The sequence below is a fragment of the Aricia agestis genome, chromosome 19 (assembly GCF_905147365.1).
Source record: "Aricia agestis chromosome 19, ilAriAges1.1, whole genome shotgun sequence".
In the NCBI taxonomy this organism is placed as follows: domain Eukaryota; kingdom Metazoa; phylum Arthropoda; class Insecta; order Lepidoptera; family Lycaenidae; genus Aricia; species Aricia agestis.
The window spans coordinates 2,913,951-2,928,658 of NC_056424.1; the positions used below are offsets into that span (position 1 = coordinate 2,913,951).

Genomic DNA, 14,708 nt, shown 5'->3' on the forward strand with positions numbered 1-14,708 from the left:
AAAGTTAAGGTTAAAGTTAGCCTTAACTATAACTTTAACCACGCCTCTGGTGCAACCCACCCTTAGACTGGGTTGCACCAGAGGCGAGGAGTTAAATATGGCGTCCAAACACCCCATATTCTCATACGACATCTGTCAATTTTTCCGGTTATAGTTAAGGTTAAAGTTAAAGTTAGTTGGTGCAACCCAGTCTTAATATTTAAATATTTGCCTTGCTATTTTACAACTATTAAACAACTAATATTTATGATAATACTGACATTTAGAACACCTCAAGCAAAATGTTATAATTTGATAACTATGCTAATTTGATTTTATTAGCATCAGAAGGTGATCTTTTATTGGAATGATTTTTTCTTCTTTAAAATAAGCAAAAATGATTCAAAGTCAAAAGATATCTATATATATAAAAATGGATTTTCAAATGTGTTAGTCGCGCTAAAACTCGAAAACGCCTGGACGGATTGGGCTGATTTTAGTCTTAAAATATTCGTAGAAGTCCAGGGAAGGTTTTAAAGTGACACGAAGTTCACCGGGACAGCTAGTAGCTTTATAAAAGTTAGTTGTAGTTATTTTGAATTAGTTACGTAAATCTTCAGTAACGATAATAAAAAATAAGGAGATCAACTCCAATGCTTATTATCTTCAAAATGTTGAATGCTCTTAAAATATATTACAATTATATTATGAGAAAGTCTCCTGAAATGTAAATATCACACTACTTTGAACACTTATTTGTACTACAAGTTGGACAGTTTTTGATTTGGTCATCTAACTGAGCAATCTGTTTCTGTAAATGCATTATCGTTGCATCCTTCTGCTTGAGTTGGACCTTCAGGGATGTTATCGAGTCCTCTAGGGCTCCATATACCGCCTGCACCTCAGGCTGGTAGCTAAACACCTGTGGGGGCTCGTCCAAACAAAAGAAATCCCGGACGACTGGGTGATTTGGTAACTTATTTAATACGGCATTAATAAAAATCTGTAGACCTCTCACTCTCTCCTCTAGGAACGCCGGCTCAAAATTATCCCTGAACCACCTCTTACCTGGCAGCGGGAGCATCATGTTCGGGAGCTCGTGTTTAATCCGGTTGTACAACCTGACAAAGTCTGTGTATCGTCTAAAAACTAGCCACGACTGGTCCCTCTTATCGTCTTCGACTTTGAGCTTATAAATTGTAAATCTGGCTCTCTCCTCCATAACTTCGTACCCTACGATAGGAATTTGTAATGACTCAAACTTTTTTATATCCGTGGCATGTAAATTTATGTCTATATTGCTGATGCTGTTGTGTGATGTGATCTCTCTGTAATTCTCGTTGAGATTTCCCATTGACTTATGGTGCCCTCTCGACTGGAGCGGTCTCCTCGATATTTCGGTTTCATTGTCCGACAAGTTGGCCGTGTATCTGGCCTTGTAGTATTTGTTGAATTTGGACAAAGTCTCGTTTATTCCGTTTGAATCGTCGCTCGAAGACGACACTTCGTTGTTCATGGCATCTCTTTCTCTTCTGTTTGCCTGCAACTTGACTGTATGTTTGGAATCTACGTTTTCTACTGTTGCCATTGTACTGCAATCTAAAAAAAAATAATTTATATTTAAGTACTGCGAGTTGTAACGTTTTACAAACAAAGCGTAATGCTTCGATAACGATGACGGCCAGTGAGTAGTGACTACAGACTAGTGACCATATTATGACGTCGTATGCAATGTGGTAAAGAATAGCAGACTACATGACTGTATAGCCGTACCTGAGAATAGCCTTGCGGTGGGATAATTAAATTATCCTTTTCATTCACATTCAATGCTGTGTTGTGAATAAATATTAGATTCATCTATTGTCACTTCGACCACATAAGTTACAACCTTGCAGTTTTTTTGCACTTTGTTCATTTTATACAATTGTTTAGTAGATATGTTCACATTTATAACTGACTATTATCATTTCTAAAGCTAAATTATAGTTAAATACAAAAATATTGCTACAATTATTTTCCAATACAAAAAACAAATTTTCATAGACAAATGACAATATTTGACAACTGACAAGGGACAAATCAGAAAAAATTTAATTAGTGGCTGCTTCCCCTTCTTCTTGTTAATTTCTACTTTAGCTATATAATTTGTTATTTGTATGACCTAGGAAAATTTCACGGAATAAATATTTTGGAAGAAGACAAAGAAGAATGTAAATAAAACCGCTTACTTGTTTTTATTTCTGAATATAGTTTCAGGAAAGTGTAATTTAACATTTTTTTTATAATTAAATTGACTAGATTTTATAATTAAATTTAATAATGTCGTTGTACAGTGATATAACAAAGAACACTAAAAACGAAAATGTCTGATGCGAATGAGATATCCACGATCGCGGCTATAAAATGCAAACAGCAAGCAGTTCGAGCAGTACGTTTTAATGTGGATGGGTCCTACTGCCTAACTTGCGGAGCAGACAAAAAAATTAAGCTTTGGAATCCTTACAATCAACTATTGTTAAAAACGTACGGTGGACATGCCAACGAAGTGTTGGATGCAGCCGGATCTTGCGACAACAGCCAAATTGTATCATGCAGCTCGGATAAGTCGGTGATTCTCTGGGACGTTACCACCGGTCAGCCCATCAGACGGTACAGGGGCCATGCCAGTACAGTCTCGTGCATAAAGTTCAATGAGGAATCAACAATGGCAGTTTCGGGCTCAGTGGACAATACTGTCGCTTTTTGGGATGTAGTCAGCAGGAGACAGGAGCCAGTGCAAGTTTTAAAAGACGCGAAAGATTCAATAACATCAATACAAGTTACAGATCACGAGGTTTTAACGTCGTCAGTAGATTGTCATATGCGCTTGTACGACTTGCGAGTGGGCAAAATGATTTCTGACTACATTGGGCACATTGTGACATTTGGTAGCCTGACACACGATGGTCAATGCTACGTCTTAAGCTGCGCAGACAATACCATAAGACTGTTCGACAAGGAATCTGGGGAGATACTCAATTCTTTTACAGGACATGAAAGCAAAGACTACTTATTAGAGAATGCAATCAATGAGACAGACAGTCATATTATTTCGGGTTCAGCTTCAGGGGAAGTTTTTTATTGGGACCTTGTGTCCAGTACATGTACTAGGAAATTAGTCCATACAAGACTCAAACCTGTCATATCCCTCAGTCATCATCCCACTGAAAATAAATTGTTAACGGCTTGTGAAGATGAAATAAAATTGTGGGGCATCTCTGAAAATACAGAATAAAATATATTACTTATAAAAATTTTAGTTATTTTTATTTTTAAGATCTTAACTGAATTACTTAACATAAAATGAAAGATTCTAGAGAACTAGTTTTGTCTGTTCATCAGTTTATTATTGAGCTGTATTGAGCTGTAAGCGTGAATCGGTCTTTCGAAAATCGGTTCACAAACAGCCACATAAAAAAAATATCCACAGTCGAACGTATAATCTCCTCCTTTTTGGAAGTCGGTTAAAAAAACTTAATATCGAACTTGTTTAAATTTATCTACGAACGAATAATTTACATCGGAAACCCAGATCTATTTAATATACTCATTTTTTAAACTGTGAAACCTACAAAAGTTTTGAAACACCTGAATAAAAAAAATCGCTTATCTGCCATTTTCAGGTTAAAACTTGCAACTCGAAATCAACTCAAAACGACGTAAAAACATAGAAAAACAATAAACCTTTTTGAACGTGGCGGGTGACACGGTAGCCGTGTCATCTACTTCTATGGCGTATGACACGGCTCACGGCTCACGCGTCACGAGAAAATTTTATGCCGCCACGACTGAAAGTCTTCAAAAAGGTGTGCCGCAAAGCCGCATTAAATCGGTTAAACTTGAAAATAGAGATACAAGTATTTATTTATCTGCTTTTACTAAAACGAGTAACGACGTTATAATTTCTTTCAATTATGCAACACATGCTCAATATACATATTTATATCATCTTAAAAAGCTATTGTATTTATATATAACTAGTATTGCGCACACACTTGGGCACTATGAAATTACTCCTGCTTAACTGGCCTGGTTTCATAGAAACCAGAGTGTTCTTGTAAATTGCGCACACACTTGGGCACTATAAAATTACTCTTGTGTAACTGGCCTTGTTTTATTGAAACCGGCCACCATTTTTATCTAAATGCATTCTAATCAAGTTACTAGTGCACAATTACTTCATCAATCTGATTAATTTGTAATCTGATTAACAACAGCTACAAAGTATTTTGTAATTCCGTAATCGCTAATCTAATAACTAATTACTTTTTGCCCAACTCTGAACTTTCTCGGGAAAGAACACTGGATACTTTTTATCCTGGAAAAGCCGCTTAACCGATTTAGATGGTTACATGGATACTTATTTGTGACGTTATCAGCGTAAAGGGCCGTGCCGGTGAAGCCAGTGAAGCGTGAATGTACCTTATTATTGGTATTGAGTTATTAGTATCCCCATAATCTACATCCTTAGATAAATGATTGGTCTCGCGCGCGCGCGCGTCGTAGCGCGAGCGCGAGACCAATCATTCATCAAAGTCTACATCATGGGCGTACCGAGGGGGGGGGGCAGCTGCCCCCCCCTGGATCGTGTTGACGTCCCTACTAAGTATATTATCTAGTACTTTCATCTATAAAAATTAAAAAATAATAAAACTAATTTTTGCCATTTGTTTACAATACAATATTTTTACAACTAAAAATTATTAATTTTTTATTCTTTATAAACACCTAGCTTATAAAAAATCTGATTGGCCCCCCCCTGGCCCAGAAACTGGGTAATTTGAACCCCCTGGCCCTGAACCTGGGTACGCCCATGGTCTACATCCTACCAGGTAAAAAACATGCGTGTAGGTCTGGTAAATATTTTAAAAAAAATGTTTAAACTCGAAAGTCGTAATTTTTTAAAAGGTGATACGGTATTGAGAAAATCGCATTCAAACTTCGACACCCAAAAAAAGTATGTTATTGTAGGAAGTTACATCTATAGATATCATGTTTTTTAACCGACTTCCAAAAAACGAGGAGGTTATATATTCGGCTGTGGATATTTTTATTTTTTTTATTTTTGTATGTTCGACTACTACTCCGCCGTTTGTGAACCGATTTTCAAAATTTTTGTTTTGTTATATTAGGTTTCACTCCAATTTGGTCCCATTTTCACAATAGTGGTGATCTGATGATGGGACCCATAAGTAATCGAGGGAACTCCTCAAAATTTATATGGAAACATGGTGATTTTGGTTTTATGAGAAACATCCTAAGCATATGCTACGCAAGATTTTGCACCAAGGTATACTATGGTTCCGAAGATACTAAGAGAACACCGGATTCCTTATAGATACAAGTTTGGGGGTTTAGGCGTTGTTTTAAGAACTGAAAGCATATGTTACTATGCAAATTACATTCATCATCATCATCATCACTACCATGTCAGGGTCACCAATGTCACAACTCACATGGTTGTATATGAATACAATATACACGCAACACCATAAAATATCATCAGTCATCACGTTATGTCCTTATTTATTTGATACATTTCAAAGTGATTTTAATACAAACAAAAAAAATATACTTAATGTTGTTTCAAAATACATAATATTTCAAGTACCACAAAATTGAACATAAGTAACAAATTCAACCTTTACTCCAGAGCGTAAGGCACACATTTGGGTTGGACTGAAGGAAACGGAGCACTATGGAAAAAAGCAAAAAAGCTCAGATAAACTTTTCTCAAAATCAACCCCTGTCGAAAGACAGGCCGAAATGTGACCGTATTGGATCCAATCTCTCAGCAAATGTCAAAAATCTATGATCAAGGAAGAAATGAATCATATATTACATTATCCAATATCATTGACTCAATGATCTCGGGTCCAATATATATGATAATCTAATATCCCCCTTAGTAAGGGGGATATTAGATTATCTATCCCCCTTAGTGAGAGATTGGATCCAATACGGTCATAGAAATAGGTGTTGCCAGTTATTTAATATAAAAAAGAGTTTTTAATTTATTGTTCGTTAATATGTTTCAAATAATGTAATGTAATTATTTTTCTAATTATATACTTGGATAATCTTGCTGAAATAACAAAAAACAAGCCATATTAAAAATGACGATGTCTTTTGACAAATCGAATTCTCTGAGATCTAGTAACCCTGACGTCAATACCTGTCAGCGTTAGCGCTCTCCATTGGCTATTGAAACCATATATGACGTAAATTGGATCAATGAAATATGATAATGTAATATACAGTTAAGATCAAATGATCATATATAAATGATAATGTAATACCCCCCTAATAAAGTTAAAAGAAGATACAAAATAATTAATTTCGTAGTTGTAACATTATTATTTTTTTATTATTTAATTATTTAAGTTAAGCCGTTAAGCCGTAAGTACCTTTTTTTTTATTGAGGGGAAATACGTTACGTATCCCCCACCCCCTCGGGGGAAGGGGCGGGGGTATGTGGGACTCCCTCTCGAGGTTTACCCACTAAAACCCCCCCATTCCTTTCATCACCATTCCAGTGGGACACGGGAACTCTACAAACTCCGCTTCCTCACTGCGCTAGCCTCGTCCGGCACATCTCCGTTTCGGCGGCTGATGTTCTGCCGCCGCCTTCCGTCACCGAGAGCTCCCCAGGCATCTAGGGAGCTTTCATCTCAGGGCCCTTGGTGCGAGCGGTGATCCCCCGATCAACCGCCCGCGGGCCTATTGGTCCACCTCCATGGCGGGCCGGGGCTGACTAACCCCGGAATACCGGTTCCAGGCTTCTGTGGCCGAGCCTTGTCGGAGGGAGCTCCTCTCCTGCTGCGCGTCGTAGCGGGGGGCGGCTTGGCTGTTAAACAGCCACCGCTCCCTAGGCCGTGCCCGCTCTCCTTGCCGAGTGCCTCGCAGAAGAAGCAGTTGGGTTGCTTCTCCTGGCACTCGGCGGCCTTGTGCCCTGGTTTCTCACAGTGGAAACAGTTCCGGCTGTGGTCCACCGCGCACTGGTCACCACACGACATGTCGTCGCCAGGTGGCCGGTGTCAAGGCATCGGTAACACCGCATAGGCCTCGCGGCCAGCAGTGGCACTTTCGCTGAGACCCAGCCCACTCGCAGCCGCCCTAAGCTGACTAGCTTTTTGGCGGCCGCGACGGGGACGCTAAGCCATACCGACCCGTCGCCCCACCTTCCAATCTTTATGGGGCCCTCCTGATGGAGTTGGACGGGCAACCTCCTTCCCTTGAGACCGCCTCGATGACGTCGGTGGTCGTCGCTGAGTCGACCATCCCAGCGATGCGCATCTCGACGCATTTCGCCGGGCGGCCGACTTTAACCTCCTCAGGGTCGAAAACTTCCCTCAACTTCTCAGCTAGGGCATCTGCCTTCTCTTGGGCACCCTCACCAGGGATGGTGAGGACGCGTGCGCCAGTCTGAGCCAGGCGAAAGCGGAGGTTGAGCTTATGTATGTTCAGCTCTGCCAGTCTGCTCGCCGTCACCGCGTTCTTCGCCTTTAGAAGGACGTCTTTGTATGAGACGCCCTTCTCCGCAGCGTTCGCTGCCAACGAAAGGGTGATGGCCGCAGTGGCGGGGGCGCGGAGCTTCGCCTTCTTCTTTCTTTTAGGGGCGGCTTTAGGTGAAGCAGTCGCCCTTTCTTCTTCCTCTTGCCCTTTGGGCCCACTGTGGTCCATTAGGGCTCCGTACGGGGGGAACTGGTGTTCGCTCCCCCTTGTGCCGCTTCCTGAGCGGCTATTGAGGGCCGCTTCTTCTTCTTATGGGCCTTTTTGGCCTTTGGCACCTTGGGCGCAGCAGGGGCCTGTTACGGGGCCGCTGCGGTGACTGGCTGCCGCGTTTTCTTCAGGGCCGGCTCCCCCTTGGCTTTTGGCCTCGGGGGTCCCCGCGGCGTCTCATCCGGTGGTGCCTCAACGCTCTCAGCGGCGGCCCGAGTAACACTCCGGGCTCTGTCAGCCGCGAGCGGAGGTCGAAGTCGTGGCTCCGGTAAGAGCCGACTCTCCAATCCGGCCAGCCGAGCGTTCAGCATGTTGCTGAAAGTCTCCACGTTAGAACAAGAGACCTCAGACAACAGCTGGCGCATATATGCACTCTTGTGGTCTCTCTCTTCTCTTGTCAAGATATATCTTGCTTGACCGGCTTTGACATCTGTCGACGTAGGCCCTCGACTTCTCTGCGCAAGGACTCTACTTCCTGTTGGAGCCGTGCATTTTGAGATTCGAGGGCTCTTATTTCGTCCATCGCTACGCGGTTCTTCATTTTGGCGACGGTTGCACGTATGTCGCCGACCGCCTCCCTGAGAAGACCCTGGAACGTCCCCTTCAGATTGCTGGACTTCGTTGCGACCATGGTGATCGTTGCCAACGAAGTCTCGACGCACTGAGCCAGAGCGTTGGAGGTCTGCTCCGGCTTGTCACTCTCCATGGGCGCAGGGCTTGCGTGGAGCGAAGAGCGCGTCTCTCGAGCAGTGCTGGCCGCCTCGACCACTCCCTTCTCCGCCTGGAGTCGAAGGGACTCCTCCTTCTGCCGATTATAATCGGCCTGCGCCTTCGCCAGACCGACGTACTGTCCAGTAAATGGCGGGCAGCCGCGTCCTCTCTTGGATTTCGGCATCGCTCCCTTACTAAGGGGCGGTGCCATGTCTTCGTCTGAGCGCCTCTTTCGGCGTGTCCTGTCCAAGAATGCGGGCAGGCCCTCGGAGTCCAGCGACATGCCGGACATGTCACTGGAGTCCGAGAGCCAGTCCTCGCTGTTTCGTCCGATGGAGTCGCGTCCGTGTTGGGAGACTCGACTTTGAAGGGAGTCTCGACCAATTGGGAAGTCTCGTCCGGTGCTTGGGGGCGGCATGATCATATCGCGAGTCAATAGGGCCCGTGGACGATTTTTGTCGCCCCTATCCTTCATTGTAGTTTGTTTTAGGACTACAGTTCAGTACTTTATTAGTTTCTCGAGTAGTAACTCGAGAACGGCTGAACTGCTTTGGCTTATTTTGGTCTTGAAACATTCGTAGGAGCCCAGGGAGGGTTTAATAATAATAATAATAAATTCTTTATTTGCACACACAAAAGAAAAGACAAAAATACATAAAAGAAAAAAAAAAAGAAAAGAAATAACAACAACAAAAAAGGTATAAAAAAAATTACAAAATTGTGCTATAAGCAGTTTCTTCCAGACAACCGAATGTAAATGGGTTTATGTAGGGAGATAGGTGATAAGAGGTTCATCGGGTCATTAGTTTGAAATAAAGTATTTTTGCATACTTTATTATTTTCGTAAAGTACAAACTACAAATTAAGTATAATACAATATAAATAAAGTACGGGTGGCAACCCTAATTGTAATTTGTATAAATGGCTGTTGCTAGTTGCTACTGCTAGTCGTCCAGGACATATACTAGTAATCTGTGGTCCAGGAGAAAAGACGAAGGAATTAAAAAATATCTGTCAAAATGCGTCATCGTCCCGCAGCCCGCGCTATGGGATAGATAATTTGCATTTATTTGATTTCGAATGCAAATTAAATATGAAGAAAATCGTATCAAAAACTGCGACTAAACCTAAAGGAAAAGCAATCGTTTACAAGTGTGAGTATTGCGTTAGAAAATTTTGCAGTTTAAATGCAATCGAATCACATCATCGCAATCAACACAATCTTCAGCCTTTTAGAGGAACTAAGCCATATAAAAAACCTAAAAAGGAAGTAAAAGGCAACGTCAATAAATTAGAAGTCAAGAAGACCATATTTAAAGCATCCGTGATACAATCTACGATGTCAACAAGGCGTGCCAGCTATGTACCAAACAGCGTTAATACAGTTACGCCTGCGAAGCAAACAGCGCCCACTAAAGCCCATAATACGCCTGCAAAGCACACAGCGTCCACCAAAGTGGAGTATGAATGCCCGAGGTGTTTCTTGTCTTTCAATTCACACTTGATTGCCGTACAGCACATTCAAAAGTTCCATTATGGTGACAAAAAAGTGTAAGTATATACATTTTTTGCTTAGCTAGAGTTAAAGAGTTAAACATTTTGTTGATCTGAAAGAAATTCTTACCCCCTGTTATAACCCCTAATTTCAATCTTTCGCATTTATAATGTTACTATGCGTGTACAAAATAGCTGTTTTATATTGAGAATTTTGTTACATTACAGTCCAAATAATGTTCAGCCAGAACGTAAGGAGTGGTGTTGGAAATGCAAAAAGAAAGTTGGGTCCTTACCTATACACGTTTGTGGCACAGATAAAGTAGAGGATCCAAATGTTATATACTGCTGTCTCGGATGCAACAAAAGATTGAGCAACTTAAGGTTGTTTTACTCACATGTAGTGTCCAGTCATGCCGTCAGCTTGGAGACCCTGTTCTTTCCTACAAATAAGGGTATGTATTTTTACATCATTTATTGAATAGTCATTTAAACAAATACTATTAACATAAAGAAAATATATCCGTGTATATTGTGTCATGTTAACTGAACTATTATATTACAGAGCTCTCCAGGTGGGTACAAGATGTGGAGTATAAAACTAATGCGAGGTATTCAGATTTTGTCAAAATTGATAATAAATGTTATGCACACTGTATGCAGGCGACCAAGAAAAACATGGCAATAATCAACATCTGCCCGTCTATAATTATGATACAAGAGTTCCCAAAAGGGTTACAAGTACATCACTACGGACATCATAAACAGCATACTTTCAAATATTACAAGCTTACAGACAAATTTAAGAAATACTCGATAACATCCTTCTTGAAAGTGTCCGACTCTTATTTTCAATTGAAAGATTTGAAAAGTGATGACAACGATCTCTATTTACAATTCAAACAACTCATGGAGAGTGTAGTTGTAGACGCCGCTAAGCTAAAATCAGAAGCTCTGACAGTATTGTTCGGAAAGGCTTTGGAAATGACGTCGTTGTTGACACAATATGATAATGATGATGATATGAGTGATGACAGCACAAAGCCAGAGAACCAGAGTATGACAGCTTCTGACATAGAGAAGGCTCTACAAGAACCGTCAATTCTTGATAACATGAGTATTGAACCACATATCAAAAAGATGAAAACAAATTCAGAAGCACCAGCACCAATGATACTCAACTCCTTCTCACTGGCTGACACAGCAGAGGATGCAACTAAAGAAAACAGCGCTACTGATAATATGGTAAAGTCAAATATTAAAGTTAAGGATTTATATTCACTACAGGAACCTAAATTATTAAACAAGAACAAAGAGACTCCAAAGGCCAAAATATTGGACTCGACACCTTCTTCTTTTAGTGAATCATTTGAGGTGTTTGTTGAGAAAAATTTCTCAGGAGGAGAGAAAGGAGGCGATCAACCGATAAGAAGATCTGTGCGTTCGACTAGACCAGCAAGAAATAGAATTGAAGAACACAAACCAACTTTACTTCAAAATGTTAATCCTGATACTCCTCAAAACAATAACAGCAAAAGCTTATTAAGACAATATGTTCGGCGGAATAACACACAGAACTCTCTTAAGCCAGATGTGCCTGTAAAACATGCCCCAACACCGATGGTAAAAATCCACAGTTTGCCTACGGTGGAAATTAAACAGAAGACAAATTCAGACACAGTAGACGTCTTGGAAAAGGTGAAAAGTTCAAGTAATGTATCAATAGGTGTTAACAAAACGCCAAAAACAAAAACAGATAATAAAAGTATACCAGATGATTCTAGACAACCTGTACTTGACAGGCCTAAACCTGTACTTGACAGGCCTAAACCTGTACTTGACAGGCCTAAACCTGTACTTGACAGGCCTAAAACTGTAGCAACATTAAAAAGAAGAAGAGAGATCAAACCAAAAAAAGACATTAAATATGAAGTGAAGGAACGGGAAGATGACTGCAACATTTTAATATTAAAGATTTAAGTTACTGTAATTTTTTTAAATGTTACTACATGAAATTTTAAATAAAGAACCATATTTATTTAAAGGCCTACTTGCGGAAGGTATTTGTTTATCAAAATATTATGATTTCTTTTTCATATTGTGAAGAATGAAAGAAAATGATATTTAACGTAACCCAGACTGATCTGTAGGCCACAAAAGCAAAACACTGGAGCCTTACTTGTTGTGTAAAAAAAATTGTTATAATCTGAAAATTTGATTTACTAAGATTGAAAAATGTAGTCAACAGTTTTTTCTAAGTTATTATACATATTTTAAAGGTAGGTTTCTGTTTTATCTGTTAATGATTAATAAACCCCAGGGGTTCCATACATGGTGTTGAAAATAATAATCTGTAAACAATAGTTTTAAGTTTGTGTGTTTGGTTTTGTATCAAAATTTTTCAATATTATTTTAGAAATATGCCTCATTTTATTGTTAGAGGCTTGATTTTTTAGCTATATAGATAATCATTCAATAGATAAGTTTTTGTTGTATGCACTAGTTATAAATTTTCTTGGCATGTTATTTTTAGGAAAGGCGAAGATACAATGATCCATTGTAGTAGGCAAAAAAAATGGCACGTTGCTTCGACTCTGCCCCAGCCCCCAGGGCCCAGTGTGAGTTGAGCCTAAATGCGAGACTGCAGACCGCACTTAGTGACACTACACTACGCTGCAGCGGACCGGCACATCGCAACAGTTCACATTCAATAGACTGACTTTAGTGTCGCGTGAATTAAATACTCAGTCGAGGTTTTGACTTAAAAAAATAATTTTATTTCAGACCAACAGAGTTCTTACTACTAATTTAACAATCGAAAGAATCCCTTAAACTAACTTAAGTCTACGTTTTTATATAACTAAAGTGCTGGTGATGTGTTTGTCAGCTGTTCCACTTAGGAAGAGCTGACAAAGCTGATCTGGGCAGGGCTGCCACTCTTAACTCGTGCGCTTAGCTCATACGAATTCATACCAAAAATATTTGGCCATGCAGTGTCGCGTCGCTCAGTTGCAGCGTAATGTCGCCTAATGCGGTCTCCCCTTTATTGTATAATCAGGATATAAACGGTGGGCTACTAAGACATTTTCTTCTTTTGTCACTGCATAGATAGTGCAGAACAGCCGCATCTGCAAGTTACATCAAGTATTGAATATTGTGTATTAATTTGTTTCCAATTCGAAAATCATGTTTAAGCCGAATGTAAAAATATATTGATATGAAGTTAGTTTATAAGATTGTAAAATAAATGATTTTTTAAGCCGCGTGAGTTATGATATTGTTTTTACAACAGCAATTAGACTGACAAGTGACTGCCGCACTCACCGCATGTTAGGGTGAACACCGTTATCCTTAAAACCATCAAATGAACCCGTCAATATGATCAAGTTTTTCTATGAAAACAATGCTGGGAACTCAAAAAAATCCGTCGTCATACCCATACAAACTGCCCGGATCGGCAATTCATTTATTTATTTATTTATTTAAATTGATACACCAACAACTTATTGCTACAAGATTACATTATTTCTTTACAGGTATACTTATTCTAAAACAAAAGTTAATTACAGGTGTACACAGCATTCACAATAATTAATATATTCTCCGTGCAGTTAACAGAAATACCTAATAAATATAATAGCAAGACACAATTTTAATGATTCACATTTACATTAAATACAAAATTACAATAATATCATTTACAATTACTTAATTAATTATAGTTTATTAAAAGTATTATTTTTACATGTCAACATAACAAAATTTAGTAAATGTCAATAGAATTTAGTTGCATAAAGTTATTAAATAATAAATATACATTAAAATTAAATATAATCACATCAATATGTCAATTACTCATAATATCATTATCTTTAATTAACAAATATAATTTTTTTTGAACCTATCTAGATTGTCATGGAAAATATCTATATCGTATGAAGCAAATTTATTGTAGGAGCCTGTTATTCGGTTTAGGGGGGAGTATTTTCCTAGGTTGGTTTTAGCAGGACTGGTTGAAAAAGTTTTTACGGGATTTCTGGGAAAGCATCTAGGTACGTATAGGTTGATCATATTTAATAGACTCGTTGAGTCAGTTATTGTTAACTATTTTGTGCAAGGTGCATAGGTCAGACACGAACCTGCGACACTCAAGGGAGTAGATATTAAAATGGGTAAGACGATTTTCGTAGCTTGCTCTTTAAGGGCACGTCTTATCTTTGAATGAAAGATAACGTGTAAACGAACGTTGCACCCTCTCGATTCTTTGAATGTGTGTTTTGTAATGGGGGTTCCAGACTACAGAAGCATATTCTAATGTACTGCGGGTTAGGGCATTGAATATAGTTATAATGCTGTTAGCCTTTCTGAAGTCTCTAGTGTTACGTTTAATGAAGCCAAGTAACGACCACGCTTTACTTATTATATGATCAAGATGCTCAATGAAAGATAATTTGCTATCTAGCATGACTCCCAGATCCCTGACGACTTTAACCTCTTGTAATTGCTGTCGTTGAATAAAGTAGCAGGTGTTTATGGGTTTTCTTTTGCGGCTAAATTTTATGTGAGCACATTTTAAGGCATTAAGGGACATTTTATTGTTGCTACACCATGCCTCGATAGAGTCGAGATCTCTCTGGAGCAAATCGCGGTCTTGAGGTGATTTAATAACCCTATATATTTTTAGATCGTCCGCAAACAGAGAGCATTTACTAAAGATGATTCTGGCGGTTATATCATTTATGAATAACGAAAACAGGATTGGG

At 39.5% G+C, this 14,708-nt stretch overlaps 3 protein-coding genes across 5 annotated transcripts; 2 read left to right on the forward strand and 1 right to left on the reverse strand.

The window, feature by feature from the left end:
• Nucleotides 1-501: 501 nt before the first annotated feature.
• On the reverse strand, nucleotides 502-1,988 carry LOC121736633 (sorting nexin-16). The gene is made up of 2 exons (XM_042127963.1): nucleotides 1,753-1,988; nucleotides 502-1,578 (listed from the first exon to the last, which is right to left on the reverse strand). The coding sequence occupies exon 2, from the start codon at nucleotides 1,565-1,567 to the stop codon at nucleotides 719-721; it is 849 nt and encodes a 282-aa protein (XP_041983897.1). The 5' UTR covers nucleotides 1,568-1,578; nucleotides 1,753-1,988; the 3' UTR covers nucleotides 502-718.
• Nucleotides 1,989-2,235: 247 nt separating this feature from the next.
• Nucleotides 2,236-3,253, forward strand: LOC121736631 (WD repeat domain-containing protein 83). Its single transcript, XM_042127961.1, has one exon. It carries the CDS (start codon nucleotides 2,342-2,344, stop codon nucleotides 3,251-3,253), a length of 912 nt encoding a protein of 303 aa, XP_041983895.1. The 5' UTR covers nucleotides 2,236-2,341.
• A 6,208-nt stretch (nucleotides 3,254-9,461) lies between these two features.
• LOC121736617 lies at nucleotides 9,462-11,925 on the forward strand. 3 transcript variants are annotated; one of them, XM_042127941.1, is made up of 5 exons: nucleotides 9,462-9,605; nucleotides 9,680-10,002; nucleotides 10,174-10,400; nucleotides 10,511-11,747; nucleotides 11,790-11,925. In XM_042127941.1, exons 2-5 carry the CDS (start codon nucleotides 9,791-9,793, stop codon nucleotides 11,923-11,925), a joined length of 1,812 nt encoding a protein of 603 aa, XP_041983875.1. In that variant the 5' UTR covers nucleotides 9,462-9,605; nucleotides 9,680-9,790. The 3 variants fall into 3 exon arrangements, with proteins under 3 accessions (XP_041983875.1, XP_041983874.1, XP_041983873.1); XM_042127940.1 differs by having other exon boundaries at nucleotides 9,462-10,002; nucleotides 10,511-11,768; nucleotides 11,811-11,925; XM_042127939.1 differs by having other exon boundaries at nucleotides 9,462-10,002.
• Nucleotides 11,926-14,708: the final 2,783 nt, after the last annotated feature.

Bases quoted from the DNA above. Each gene is read 5' to 3' on its own strand.
- LOC121736633 (XM_042127963.1), bottom strand. From the start codon at position 1,567: ATGGCAACAGTAGAAAACGTAGATTCCAAACATACAGTCAAGTTGCAG.
- LOC121736631 (XM_042127961.1), top strand. From the start codon at position 2,342: ATGTCTGATGCGAATGAGATATCCACGATCGCGGCTATAAAATGCAAA.
- LOC121736617 (XM_042127940.1), top strand. From the start codon at position 9,545: ATGAAGAAAATCGTATCAAAAACTGCGACTAAACCTAAAGGAAAAGCA. The intron at 10,003-10,173 runs GTAAGTATATAC...GTTACATTACAG, and splicing joins CATTATGGTGACAAAAAAGT to TCCAAATAATGTTCAGCCAG. The intron at 10,401-10,510 runs GTATGTATTTTT...ATTATATTACAG, and splicing joins GTTCTTTCCTACAAATAAGG to AGCTCTCCAGGTGGGTACAA.